General features: G+C 42.9%; 1 protein-coding gene across 1 annotated transcript; it reads right to left on the reverse strand.

Annotated features, from left to right (window-relative positions):
- Positions 1-284: 284 nt before the first annotated feature.
- On the reverse strand, positions 285-14,871 carry LOC139392884 (collagen alpha-1(XXVIII) chain-like). Its single transcript, XM_071141205.1, has 36 exons — positions 14,769-14,871; positions 14,224-14,357; positions 9,751-10,319; positions 9,078-9,098; positions 8,927-8,986; positions 8,702-8,755; positions 8,557-8,601; positions 8,390-8,416; positions 8,253-8,297; positions 8,113-8,157; positions 7,154-7,207; positions 6,528-6,596; positions 6,369-6,437; positions 6,091-6,159; positions 5,859-5,927; positions 5,643-5,711; positions 5,447-5,515; positions 5,242-5,310; positions 5,087-5,158; positions 4,901-4,969; positions 4,742-4,813; positions 4,588-4,656; positions 4,393-4,461; positions 4,217-4,285; positions 4,045-4,113; positions 3,836-3,904; positions 3,617-3,685; positions 3,434-3,502; positions 3,179-3,259; positions 3,059-3,094; positions 2,935-2,971; positions 2,619-2,839; positions 2,040-2,373; positions 1,609-1,793; positions 906-1,179; positions 285-777 (listed from the first exon to the last, which is right to left on the reverse strand). Exons 2-36 carry the CDS (start codon positions 14,348-14,350, stop codon positions 605-607), a joined length of 3,567 nt encoding a protein of 1,188 aa, XP_070997306.1. The 5' UTR covers positions 14,351-14,357; positions 14,769-14,871; the 3' UTR covers positions 285-604.
- Positions 14,872-14,893: the final 22 nt, after the last annotated feature.

A 14,893-nucleotide genomic window follows, 5' to 3' on the forward strand; every position in this document is an offset into this window, starting at 1 on the left:
AGCAGTCAGTTTTCATACAAATGAGTTACTTATAGAAAAGTTAATCAGGGATAAAGGTTAGTGTAAAGACCTTCTGCCACGTTTGTAACATTACTATTTAGTGTTCAACAGTGTTTCTGGAAACCAATACGGTTCGCACTGCCCTTATTGCTCCATCTTGAAGATTAATAAATGGAATGGTTCCCTCACTGTATACTTCTTCCAAAAGCCCTAAGTCTCATTCACTTACAGTTAAGCTCCCTCATTTCTTGGAGGTATGTTAAACCAAGGACACACATATATACAGAGTTATGTGAATAGCTTATTTCCCCTGAGGGGATTCATTCGATTTAATTCAAGTTAAATTGAAATGGTGTCATGTTACCACCAACAGTTCCAAGACGAGAGAATACGAATCCAAAATAATTGTGATTGAACATTTGGTCCTAAAATGACCTAGTCCTCCTCTCTTTGACAAGTTTTCTATCCCCATGTCAAAGTATTGGTGAAGAGATAAGGCACTGATATTGAAATTGACCCACCTTTGACACAAATATATCATCTGTCTCATCAATACAATCAAGTAGATTTGTAAGCATTCAAAACAAGTCAACAAACGTGTTTGTTAGACCTTCACACAGGTTTTTTTGCAGCTCTTCTCCGACTCAAACTGGTTTTGGTTTCCCTGACAACCTCCAAACCAGAACTGGGCACAGGCGTTAGCCGTAGTGTCATAGTACCACTTCACAACATAATTCCTGCAAGGCCCGGGGTCCAGAATCTGTCCACAACTCTCATCTGGGAAAAGGGAAGAGAAATAGAGGATATTGATTTTACTTGTACTGTAGGAAATGGGGAAATATCAGTAAGGTGCTACACAGTAGTTTGAGCTTTGGAAAAGTGCTATATCCAATAAATCAAATTACCTGGTATTAAAGCATCCTGGGGCAGAGGTGGAGAGGTTGGGGGGAGCCTGGGTAGCTTTACTACGGGAAGGGGCATCTGGGTGGGGGCCTGAGGGCCAGTCATGACCACACCGTGGGTGGGGTTCTTCACCTCTGACGGAAGAAGGAACTCTGGTAGGCGCTTGAAGGGTTCCCTGTCAAAGGATGGGACCCTGTAGGTCTCCGAGTTATCTCGGTCCCCGGTCTCGGGGCCCGTTGGGGTAAAGACTCTGTCTGACTCTCCTGGTGGACCTGGCTGTTTAAACCAGGGTAAAGAAATGGTTAAATGGATAGATGTACTCTGTACATCTGCTATAGTATGTGATTGTACCTGCATAGGCTTGAAGTTATTGTCTATAATATGTGATTGCAATCAAAATCTTGACACACAGGTCCATGTATGAACACAGGTCCATGTATGAACGCATGCAAATGAACATGTGCACGTACACACACTCAATTCATGGCTGATTTTAGCGGAAATACAATTTTGGGCCTAAGTTCAGACACTATCCTTATGTGGGCCCTTTTTTAGCAATATTTTGGTTATGGTGAGTTCTCCTAATTTTCTTCACAATATTATATTTTACAATGACATGATATATTGTACTGCAAAGCTTAGTGAGCTCAGTAAAACTCAGTAAATGTGCAGCCCTATTCTGAGTGGGAGTGTTGTCATTCTCACCACCATCTGTGTTTTCTTGAAGTCTCCATTGAAAGTGGGCGTGTCGGTATCAGTCCTCTCTGGGGTTTCCCTGACAATCCCAGCTTGTCCAGGGGTTCCGGGGGAGTATCTGGAGCTGGGGATGGAGCTGAACTGGGCCCCACCATCACTCTCACAGATCCGACTCAGCAGCTTGCTCTCAAGGGCTGGATGATCCAAGACAAGACAGTACCCTGATATTATTGGGACTAGGCAATGAGACACAGCTATGTAAAACGTACAGATATTTAGGACTGTATTTTCTTTGGCTAGTTTTAACAGCACAGGTGTTTCTCTGGCTTTAGAAGTATTTAGTTAACTCTTCAGATATAACTGGCTTTACAAGATCTTCCTTTACAAGGAACATAAACTTCAGTAAGGATGGATATCAGTGAAAGGTACTTCCTGCTTACCAGGAAGTGTCCTGAAGTCATCAATCAGATACACGTGTTCCCTGTCTGGGTCAGAGGCCATGAGGTGGAGCTCTTTCTTAAACTCCTCGTACAGCGGATCACTCTGGTTCACCACCCCGATGACAAACGTCTCAATGTTACTGCCATTGGCCTCTTTCACCGCCTCCTCCAGCCTCACAGTGTCCCTCTCGTCCGCCTGTCCATCTGTGATCACTATGGCCACTTTCCTCACCCCGGGCCTGGCCGCCCGGAACACCTGGTTGGCCTGATGGATGGCGCTGCCCGTAAAGGTGCCTTCGCCCAGGTAGGTCATAGTGCGGACCGCCGCCTTCACCTGGTGGTGATAAATATTTATAAAATCTCTGATGTAGCCTGGTTGTGACAATGACCATAAGAGTTGGCAAGACAGCACAAACAGATCTGGGACCAGACTACTGTATTAGAGAGTAAAACTTTTCATTTTGGACACTTGAGAGAAAATCACCTTGCATTGAACAGTTACATGTATGTCATATGAATTGAATGTTATCATTACAGAGGCCTCAAAGTTTTGAGAAATGTAAAACTGAGAGTCTTGACCTGGTCCCGGCTGGCCTGCTGGTGCAGACTGACCACCACCATGTTGATGTGGCTGTAGAGGACCACCCCGACGTGAGTGGCCTCCCGGCTCACGGAGGCGCGGTCGACCAGAGCGTTCACAAAGTCCTTGACCACGTTGAAGTTGTCGGGGCCAACGCTTTCTGAGCTGTCAATCACAAAGACCACCTCCAGTGGGCTCTCACGGCACTTCACCCCACAACCTGGGGAAAGAGAAAAAATCATTGAAAGTCTGCAAACAGCCATTACAGGTATGGTATTGTACCTGATGTGTGAATTACCACAGTACCACACTAACCACATATAGATCTGACCAGTTTGATGACCTCCTCTCTCTGTAAAAGATGGTAAAACACTTTAGTGCCTAGTCATTGTAATACTACAGTACGGAGGTTACAGTGTACAAAACAGACTATACTCACTGTTAGGCCAGGTTCCCCTTTTTCTCCCAGTCTGCCCTGTAATTCAGGAGGTCACTCAATAACAAATATATACATCTGATAATGTCCATGCTTTTTCCAGATTTATAGTAAGACTAGTACCAAAGGTCCAGCAGCTCCTCTCTCTCCAGTCTCTCCCCTGTCCCCCTTTCTGCCTCGTTCACCCACGAACCCCCTGTCTCCCTGTAGGAACGGCAAAACTGCAGAACTTTTCTAGAACTTGGAAAGCATTAAAACTTTGTCAAGTTCAAGACCATTTATGAGACTTGATTTGGTTCTGGGTCCCGAGATTATAGATTGGATAACATTATGTATTTATTAAGCTACATTTTATGTTGCTTGTGTGGAGGTTCTTACCTTATCCCCTTGAATACCCTGTCCTGGGGGCCCCCTGGGGCCCGTGATCCCCTGGAATCCTGACTCCCCCTATCAGACAAAATCAATTCAGAAATTTGACCTGTGGAAACACAGCATTAGTATACTGTATGCCTGGCTGTACAATGACCTAACATGGCATACTAAATGGTCCTTTAACTGTACCTTTGGTCCTTGAATGCCCTCTCCAGGCACTCCCTGGGGACCCGGTGCTCCAATCTGACCTGCTGACCCCTGCAGAGAGAATCATGTCATCTTGATGCTCCGCCAGTCATACGGTTCCTATCAATCTTTCTCAATCCTGTGTACTCCAATCACGATGGCTCATTTCTCCTCCTACACATTGATAAAATGATTATTATTGGTCCGAATAGGATTCATGACCTTGGGACCCATTAGCCCGACTCCAGGTGCTCCAACTGGTCCTGTGGGGCCTGGAGTTCCCCGGTCTCCCTGAACAGAAAGATCCTCAGGTTAAATACTTATATATATATAGATCACAAAAACAAACACATTAAGTTGCCCCTATAATTGGGTTAAGGTTATTTTGTGTCCTAAATAGAGTTTATGCAATCATTATACTGGAAACTCACCTTAGGACCAGGTAAACCTTTTCCTTCTGGTCCAGTCTCACCTGTCAGTCCTGGTACTCCAGGGGCTCCCTAATAAACATGACAGAACATCCATTCATACAGTATTCAAACTGAATAGTCAGCATAGATCAATAAATATGATCATAATACTAGAGAAAATGGGGATAGTTACTGGAGTTCCAGGGAGGCCTTCCCCTTCAAGCCCAGGTGGACCAATGGGCCCTGGTAGCCCTCTCTCACCCTAAAAAGTGAGAGTGGTTTCACACCAATGGTCTTATGTGGTTCATTGGACATCTGAGAAATACTTGCACCTCTCAAATCAAACTGAAAGAAGCTGAATCAAATGACCTTCGGTCCAGTGATTCCTATTCCTGGTTCGCCAACATGTCCGGGTGGGCCGACCGCACCAGGGTCCCCCTGGAAACAAAACAACCCAACATAAAATAGAACACTGACATCATCCTTAAGATATGGTAACACTTTAATATCCTAATAAAGTGGTAACCAACAGTGTTGTTAATGTTCCTTCTCACCAGAACATACCTTGATACCGGGTAATCCCCGCCCAGGTGGTCCATTTGTACCTGCTCGTCCAGCACTTCCGGGTTCACCCTGAAACAGGAAACATTTTATAATAGCAGAACCAACCATGCTTTGGGTCAGTAGTGTTGAGCATGACTGTTGTGCATGTGCTTACCTTGGCCCCCATTGGCCCCACAGGCCCTACTGCCCCTAGCTGGCCCCTGGAGCCCCGCTCCCCTCGGTCCCCCTGAGAGAATAGTCACAGATTGATTTCAAACACTCTTCCATACATCCTTTGAAATAGTGAAAATGCTTTAAGACTGCTGATTTGTACCTTTTCTCCAGGGACACCTTTTCCGGGTGCCCCATCAGGTCCCCTGGGCCCCTGTAACCCAATGTCACCCTGATACCATGTGAAATAAATACACAATACTGTAAACAATAAACACTGAGTTGACAGACTGGCATTAATGTACTGTCCTAGTGATAATGACATTGCATCACAGCACACTGTGCCCACCTTCTGTCCTATGTCTCCATCCTCTCCAGAGAGGCCCGGAATACCAGGCAACCCCTCCGATCCTGGGTTTCCCTAGAGGAGCATTTACAAATCTCTATTAACACAGTTTTACTTGATCTGGTTTAAATACTGTCTTACTGAACCATCAGACTTACTTTAGATCCTGGCTCCCCGACTCCTCTCTCCCCTGGGATTCCAGGCTCACCTGAGAAGCCTTGGCTTCCCTGCAGAACAAACAGTATATGTGGCATCATATTTACTAAATGAATATACTGTACGTTTGAGTCTTGCATTCAGATCCAAGACTTTAGTTTTTGCCTGACATTAGACTCCCTTTGATCATGTGACATTCAACCTTACCTTTTGGCCCATAAGTCCCACACCTGGATTCCCTCTGGGGCCTGGAGGGCCAACTGGCCCTTGGCTCCCCTGGAAAGAAGGGGACATTTGAAGAAAAGGAATATGAGTATAAATATGTGTGAGTATACAGTATGTTTGAGAATAGACAAATGTACATTATACAAAAGGATCTGACTGCAGTTTAATCAGAATGTACCTTTTCTCCTTGAATTCCTGCCCCTGGCATTCCCACCGGTCCTTGTGATCCAAGCTGTCCAGGATTTCCCTGAAAAAAACACAAGACCTCTCGTCAAATGTCATTTCACTGAAGGAATATGGGATCATTCTCAATGGATCATTGATCATTTATCCTCATACGGAACAACATAAGACCTCAACATAGTAATGTCCAATAGTCTTAAACTTGCTTTACCTTATCACCTTTGACCCCAACACCAGTGAGACCACGCTCACCTCTGGGGCCCTCGTAGCCTCGATCCCCCTGAAAAATAGATACTTGAGTCCACATTGATATTTCTTAAAATGACATATTAATGGCCCATTGTACTTACACCAGACTTCATTCAGACTTAAGGATGTGCACAGTTATACCTAACGGTATACATGAAACAGGATAATGCTCGGACACTCAAATATTTGCCCACCTTTGGGCCAGGGAGCCCCTCCCCAACAGCTCCCTGGTTACCCTGTGCTCCAGCAAGTCCTGGGGGTCCCTGAAATAAACAAACAGTCTCATCATTTTTGACCCTCAAACAGTTTTCTAATTTTCTGTCCAGTAAATAGCAACATTTATTTTTATTTTTAGATTACCATTGTCCAATCTGCTCATATGGATCAGAGGTAGAAGGATAGGGTCATGTATAATGTTCCCATAGCGATCACTGTTTAGGTATCCAAAGCTGGCATCTACAGTAATACTTACTGGCTGTCCTGGCTCTCCAATTCCAATGGGACCAAGGGTTCCTGGTCTTCCCTGAATTCCTTTGGCCCCCTGAGAACAATGACACATTTCAGCATTTATGTTATTTACATAAACTGTAAATGTATAGCATAATCTCTGTTATGGTTATTATTAGGTTACCTTTGGACCTGGGAACCCAATGCCAATGTCACCTGCTGGTCCAGATGCACCGATGGGTCCTTGGTCCCCCTGTGTTAGAGGTGTACGATCACAGTGTGAATTTGTCAAAACGCCTACTACTTGAAACCCACACCACCAACAAGTTAGTCATAAAACACTTCTATTCCAAGCTCATACTATAAGAGAAAACCCTTCCCCAGTGCTTCTCCACAGAGGAACTCTATCCATTCCAACAGAAGTGTACGAGGATGGAAAAAAAAGACAGGATCTTCATGGGATTCAACAACGCATCTGTCACTTGTTCCTGCTATACTTTGTTCTTGATTACATCAGAACTTGAATTAAAAAAAATCTAAATAGCTAAATGGCTATAAATTACTTGATTCCAAGGCCTTCCTTGTTTGAGAGGTCTGGTCAATGTGTGAGAGAAAGTGAAGGATCAGTATTTAAATAGACATGGACAGAAAGATCAACTCAGCTCTCATGGCTTCTCTGGCCAAGCAACACACTTTGACAATAGAGATGCTGTGTGAAAATGTGTTTGCATGTAAGTAGCACCCATGAATGTAATTGGCTGATTTCCTAGCACCCCATGAATGTCATTGGCTGAGAATCAGCGTGCCTACTTTAGGTCCTGTTTGGCCCTCCGGACCCTGGTCCCCGGGTGGTCCGTTAACACCCTGTGGAAGAAACCAAAAAAAATCTCAAAATTACCTTCATGAATAAAAGCACAATGAAGTTGATTCATATAATGCACTGGTTCCATTGCAGTATCCTAACAGGTCCATGTGAAATGGTTTTGAAATGGCGTGTACAACAGCCTTTTTTTCTCACTGTACAGTATGTAGCTATTGTTAGTATAGAATTGATAGCCCAGAAAATCTAACTCATCCCTGATATCTGCCAAATCTATATTGTGAGGAGTATTTTACATTGTACCAGTTAGTAGTCAATTCTTACAGTTGAACTAATGCAATACAAATGCACAGAACTATAGAGATCAGAGCAGTAGTTTTGTTCCATTCTCAGGGCCTGGTGTCAAAACAACACAATTACTGATACCATGCCAGACGAGGGGCTGGTAGTGAGGAGGAACAGTGCCACTGCACTGGCAACCCTGTCCTAGCAGCTAATCCTACGACACAAAGTCTGCTCCTGGAAAAGAATAATATCCTGCAAGCCTGGATTCACTGCTTTAGATACTCACATTAGCATTGGGATTAGGCGTAATCCAAAATTCACATTCCATAAGTGCATGGGTGGGAAAATGACAAAACTCAACTTCCATTATCCATGTTTGAGAATGAAAGGGAATAAGGGATGTCTCTGACTGACTTATATGCAGTCTGTTCTCAATGTCTGTAATCAGGACTCAGGTATTTTCACCCTGTCATCAAACAACATCTTAGTGAAAAAAGTACTCAGCCCTTGCTCTAAAGTGCATCATTAATTGAGAATCAATTAACCTATTTCAGATGAACATACTGTATCATATGCAATCATGATTAGAACAAGGTCCTAAAAAGGTAGCGAAATATACCTGTTCATATATTGAAGGAGTAAAAACAACAATGATACATTGTACCTGGTCTCCTCTGGGTCCCCGTGGGCCAGGAGGTCCTCCAGGGCCCTGTAATATGACATCATGCTTCAGTTGGCACACATACTGTAGAATAGATCACAATGTTGATTGAACCAAAATGGCACATTAATCATTGTACTTACTTCATCTCCTTTTTCCCCAGGGGTGCCACAGTCTCCTATCTCCCCCTGAAATACAGCACAAGTTCAACCAATCATTGGCAAAACACTTTTAAGCAAGACAGTTGTATTCTGAAATGTCTTGAAAGCAGATGTCCCACCTTGTCACCTTTATAACCAGGACTGCCCTGTGAAGTAAGAACAACCGTGTTCAACACCCAGTGCTGAAGGTATCTCAGTCAACTATGGGAATATGGCGGTTAGATGGAAGTTAATTAGAATAGAATGCCTCAGAAAATAGTTACAGAATAAAGAAATATAAATATACCTCAAGACCGTCACTTCCTGGTCGGCCACTGACTCCAGGTTCTCCCTTGTAGAATTGAGACAGTGTTATAAATGTGAGATCAGGATTGTATGTAGATCACTGAGGTCATTAAAATAGTGAAAATCTCTATCGTTTTACGACTTACCCTTGATCCTTTTGAACCAGATGGTCCTTCATATCCTGGATCTCCTTTTTTACCCTTGACGAAACACAATACGTTAGTATATGGAGTCACTGTTGAATGAGAGTATTTGGTATTTCTTATAATGCTTTTATTTTGTTTTGTGTGATGTGTCAGTCATACTGGGTTACTGCATAATCCTCACTGTAGACCTAACATGTTCTGTTGAAAAACGTCTAGTGTACTCACTGGGTTTCCAGGAGGGCCTCTCTCCCCTCTTTCACACAAACACACTTTAGCCTGTGGACACTGATACAATGAAAAAAATACAAAATCAATCTTATCACTCCACCTGCTACTTCCTGTGCCAATGTAGTGTTTATTGTTTTGAAGTACTTACCACCTCAAGCGCTATTGCACCCTGGATGGAAACAAATACAAGATTGTGTGAGATTTTTACCTAGAAACAATTCCAACAGTACCACTATTGACTGAACATTGTATTGTACCTGAGCAAGCCTTGCTGTACATGAACAATGGTACAGATGGTCAAGACATTGTTCTAAGGAAGAATAAAACAACAGAGGGGACAGGCGATAGAAGGCTAGGTCACTTCATGTCGGTTTTGCTTAATAAAGCTGTTCTCTTTTAAACCTCTGCTAATGATGAATATGAATTAGAAAAACAATGATGGATTTTTGGTAAATGTATAATTCATGCTATTGTCTGTCCATAGACAGGTCTTGACCTCATTTAGACTATAGACAAATCTCTGTGCTTATGGAAAATGCATATTAGGGAATTCCCCACACAAGTTTATCTGAGGAGCTCAGAACTGTTGGACAGGGATGTTGTGTGCCAACTAACTTAGTTTCCCTCACTTTGTACCCTCACAAACCTCTGGAAAAAGCTGTGAAGTTCTCATACTCATATAGAAAAGACAGTGTGGAGGTACTATCATACCCATTTCACACTACAAACTAATGATTCCAAACCATACCGTGCTGGCGTGGTTCAGCATACCAATCATCTTCAACTTGAGTGTAGGGTGACTTTGATGACAGAACACTCACCAACTCTTTCAGTAACTTCTCCTCTAGCTGGGGGTCAGTGAGACTGTGGACGAACTGCTGGGCCGGTGTGCTGGCGATAGCCCGAAGTTTGGCACTTTTCTGGCTCTGGCGGGCCAGGTCCGACAACCCTATAGCAAAGAGCTTCACGCCACTAGCCTTAGCATCTGCCGCTGCTCCGATCACATCAGGGTTCCTCGGATGATCGGCACCGTCAGTCATGAGCACCTCCACCCTGACACTGTCCTCCTTGGTCTCCTGGGTGAAGAGCTGCGTGGCGTTGGTGATGGCGTAGGTGGAGTAGGTGCCATGGCCTATGTAGGCCATGGAGCTGACTCTGCTGTGGAACACATCCAGGTCCTGCCAGGCAGTGAAGCTGTGCTCTATAGACACGGAGCTGCTGTACTGCAGAGCAGCCATCCGCAGCTTCAGGGTCCATCCAGACACCTGGAGCATGGTGAGACGAGTGCTGAAATGCAGAACAAAGGACTTCTGCTTCTCGAACAGGAAGGTCTTGGCACTCTCCGAACTGTCCAGAATGAAGGCCACCTCCATGGAACATGTTGTCATGTCTGGGAGAGGGATACATACATGTGTTTCACATGGAGATCGAGTGGATAAACTTCAGGCCAATGTCAAACGCAAATGAGCATCTATACTGAACAAAAATATAAACGCAACATGCAACAATTTCAAATATTTTTGCTGAGTTACAGTTCATAAGGAAATCAGTCAATTAAAATAAATAAATTAGGCCCTAATCTATGGATTTCACACAGTGATGTAAAGTACTTAAGTAAAAATACTTTAAGGTACTACTTAAGTAGTTTTTTGGGGTATCTGTACTTTACTATTTATATTTTTTACTACTTTTACTTAACTACATTCCTAAAGAAAATAATGTACTTTTTACTCCATACATTTTCTCTGACACCCAAAAGTATTACATTTTGAATGCTTAGCAGGACGGGTGAAATTGTCCAATTCACGCACTTATCAATTCACGCACAATCCCTTCTGCCTCTGATCTGGCGGACTCACTAAATACAAATGCATCTTTTGTAAATAATGTCTGAGTCTTGGAGTGTGCCCCTGACTATCAATACATTTTTAAAACAAGAAAAAGGTGCTGCCTGCTTTGCGTAATAGAAGGAATTTGAAAGGATTTATACTTTTACTTTTGATACTTAAGTATATATTAGCAATTACATTTACTTTTGATACTTAAGAATATTTAGAACCAAATACTTTTAGACTTTTACTCAAGTAGTATTTTACTGGGTGACTTTTACTTCTACTTGAGTAACTTTCTATCCTTTAGTATAGTAACTTTTATGGAAGGTATCTATACTTTTACAAGTATGACAATTGGGTACTTTTTCACCACTGATTTCACATAACTGGGCAGGGGCGCAGTCATGGGTGGGCCTGGGAGGGGGCATAGGCCCACCCAATTGGGAGCCAGGCCCAGCCAATTAGAATTAGTGTTTCCGTACAAAAGGCTTTATTGCAGCACAAGGTGCACCTGTGTAATAATCATGCTGTTTAATCAGCTTCTTGATATGCCACACCTGTCAGGTGGAGGGATTTTCTTGGCAAAGGAGAAATTCTCACTAAAAGGGATGTAAACAAATGTTTGCACAAGATTTGAAAGAAATAAGCCTTTTGTGCATATGGAACATGTCTGGGATATTTTATTTCACCTCGTGAAACGACCAGCCACCTCCAATATAGGTTTAGGAATTTGGCAGTACATTCCTTTTTTTGGCAGCCTCACAACCACAGACAACGTGTATGGCGTTGTGTGGGCGAGCTGTTTGCTGATGTCAACATTGTAAACAGAGTGCCCCATGGGTGGTGATGGGGTTATGGTATGAGCAGGCATTAGCTACGGACAATGAACACAAATTATTTTATTGATGGCAATTTGAATGCACAGAGACACCGTGACGAGATCTTGAGGACCATTGTTGTGCAATTCATCCGCCGCCATCACCTCACATTTCAGCATGATAATGCATGGCCCTATGTTGCAAGGATCTGTACACAATTACTGGAAGGTGAAAATGTCCCAGTTCTTCCATGGCCTGCATACTCACCAGACATGTCACCCATTGAGCATGTTTGGGATGCTCTGGATTGACGTGTACAATAGCGTGTTCCAGTTCCCTCCAATATCCAACAATTTTGCACAGACATTGAAGAGACAACATTCCACAGGCCACAATCAACATCCTGATCAGCTCTATGTGAAGGAAATGTTTCGAGCTGCATGAGGCAAATGGTGGTCACACCAGATACTGACTGGTTTTCCGATCCACGCCCCTACTTTTTTTTAAAACATTTTTTTAGGTATATGTGACCAACAGATGCATATCTGTCAGTCATGTGCAATCCGTAGGTTAGGGCCTAATAATGTTTTTTCAATTGACTGATTTCCTTATCTTTGAAATTGTTGCATTTATATTTTTGTTCAGTGCATTCGGAAAGAATTCAGACCCCTTGAACTTTTTTTGCCTTTTGTTATGTCACAGCCTTAAATATAAAATGGATTTTAAAAATATATGTTTTCATCAATCTACACACAATACACCATAATGACAAAGCAAAAACAGAAAAAACGTATTTACATAAGTATTCAGGCCCTTTGCTATGAGAATCGAAATTGAGCTCAGGTGCATCCTGTTACCATTGATCATCCTTGAGATGTTTCTTCAAGTTGATTGGAGTCCACCTGTAGTAAATTCAAATGATTGGACATGATTTGGAAAGGCACACACCTGTCTATTTAAGGTCCCACAGTTGACAGTGCATGTCAGAGCAAAAACCAAGCTATGAGGTCGAAGGAATTGTCCATAGCGCTCCGAGACAGGATTGTGTCGAGGCACAGATCTGGGGAAGGGTACCTAAACATTTCTGCAGCGTTGAAGGTCCCCAAGAACACAGTGGCCACCATGACTCTTAAATGGAAGAAGTTTGGAACCACCAAGACTCTTCCTAGAGTTGGCGCCCAGTCAAACTGAGCAATCGGGGGAGAAGGGCCTTGGTCAGGGAGGTGACCAAGAACCCGATGGTCACTCTGACAGAGCTCCAGAGTTCCTCTGTGGAGATGGGAGAACCTTCCAGAAGGACAACCATATCTGCAGCATTCCACCAATCAGGCCTTTATGGTAGAGTGGCCAGATGGAAGCCACTCCTCAGTAAAAGGCACATGACATGCCACTTGGAGTTTGTCAAAAGGCACCTAAAGACTCTCAGACCATGAGAAGCAAGATTATCTGGTCTATTGAAACCAAGATTGAACCTTTTGGCCTGAATGCTAAGTGTCACGACTGGAGGAAACCTGGCACCATCCCTACAGTGAAGCATGGTGGTGGTAGCATCATGCTGTGGGGATGTTTTTCAGCGGCAGGGACTGAAAGACTACTCCGGATCGAGGGAAAGATGAACAGAGCGAAGTACAGAGAGATCCTTGATGAAAACCTGCTCCAGAACGCTCAGGACCTGACTGGGGCGAAGGTTCACCTTCCAACAGGACAACGACCATAAGCACACAGCCAAAACAATGCAGGAGTGGCTTCGGGACAAGTCTCTGAAAGTCCTTGAGTGGCCCTGCCAGAGCCCAGACTTGAACCCGATCGAACATCTCTGGAGAAACCTGAAAATAGCTGTGCAGCAATGCTCCACATCCAACCTGACAGAGCTTAAGAGGATCTGCAGAGAAGAATGGGAGAAACTCCCGAAATACAGGTGTGCCAAGCTTGTAGCATCAGACCCAAGAAGACTCAAGGCTGTAATCGTTGCCAAAGGTGCTTCAACATAGTACTGAGTAAAGGGTTTGAATAATTATGTAAATGTAATATTTCAGTTTTTTATTTTTTTTATTATACATTTGCAAAAAAATCTAAAAACCTGTTTTTGCTTTGGCATTATGGGGTATTGTGTGTAGATTGATTAGGGGGAAAACAACATTTGGAAAAAGTTAAGGGGTCTGAAAACTTTCCGCATGCACTGTACATCTTCTTAGAATAAATCACGGTTACAATGTCTTAGACATCAATAAATTAAAATGTTCTTGTTGGCTGAGAAAGTTATTTGACTTCTCCAGCAGATTGTGAACCCTTTTTACAAAAGACAGAAACACCTTAAAGAGCAACTGAACTTAATAAGCAACTTTTCCTTTTGAAAACGGCCTGTGTGGCATCGATATGAGAAACATGTATTCAAGTGTAAATAGGATAATTTTCGACATAAAGTCAGTCCAAAACTAAGATTTGCGAGATAATTAGGAAAAACACGGTATGTTACGGAACGCATATCCTAATGAGAATTGAAACCGAGGCTAAATCAGGAAGTTCAGCCCCCCTTTAACATGCCCGGGGTATTTTAGATGTAATGTAGCCATATAGATAAACAGTAATAAATGGATAAGCCACCGTGACTGACCATCCTCACTAACATGTGGACTTCATTTACCATTTCCTCCATCTCTGAGGACACTGTATTTTCCTTTTCTTCTTCTCTGACCTATAGCCTCGTGAAGAAGTGCCAACAGTAGAAGGAACAGAGCCACTCCTTTCCCCATGTTGTTCTTTCTCAACATTCACACCCTATGCATAAAGGGGAAAAAAACATGTCGTATTCAAGTGTGACATCATTCTATATGACAGGTGTGGATGCGATCTCGTCAATCACGATCATTGTTGATTCACACCCCAATTGTTGGTGCACAGAATCAATGTACAGTACATGGGCCATCTGCAGAGTCACTGTATCAACTATGGGCTGAAGCTGTACTTTATGATTTCCTGTAATGTTGTCAAATATTTATACAGGGCACTAAAAAAACGAAATATTCAACTAAAACAACATGCCACATAATTTATGCTAATTTGTTGTGCCTAGAAAACAAAGTCAGTGTAATCTATTTTTCATATTTTACATTCCACAAGACAAAATAATTGGCCAACTACTCAAAAAGTTGTCATTTGATTTGAAAATGTGGATTTTTATCATCTTACCTTAGTTATCATTTAAATACAGCCGCCGGTTTAGGTATAATCATCTGGAGTGGTTTAGGAAGCAGCATCTCGTCCTGATCACCAGTTAGGACTAGTGCACGACGTGAAGTGCGATGTCGCATAGG

Source organism: Oncorhynchus clarkii, chromosome 3 (genome assembly GCF_045791955.1).
Source record: "Oncorhynchus clarkii lewisi isolate Uvic-CL-2024 chromosome 3, UVic_Ocla_1.0, whole genome shotgun sequence".
NCBI lineage: Eukaryota > Metazoa > Chordata > Actinopteri > Salmoniformes > Salmonidae > Oncorhynchus > Oncorhynchus clarkii.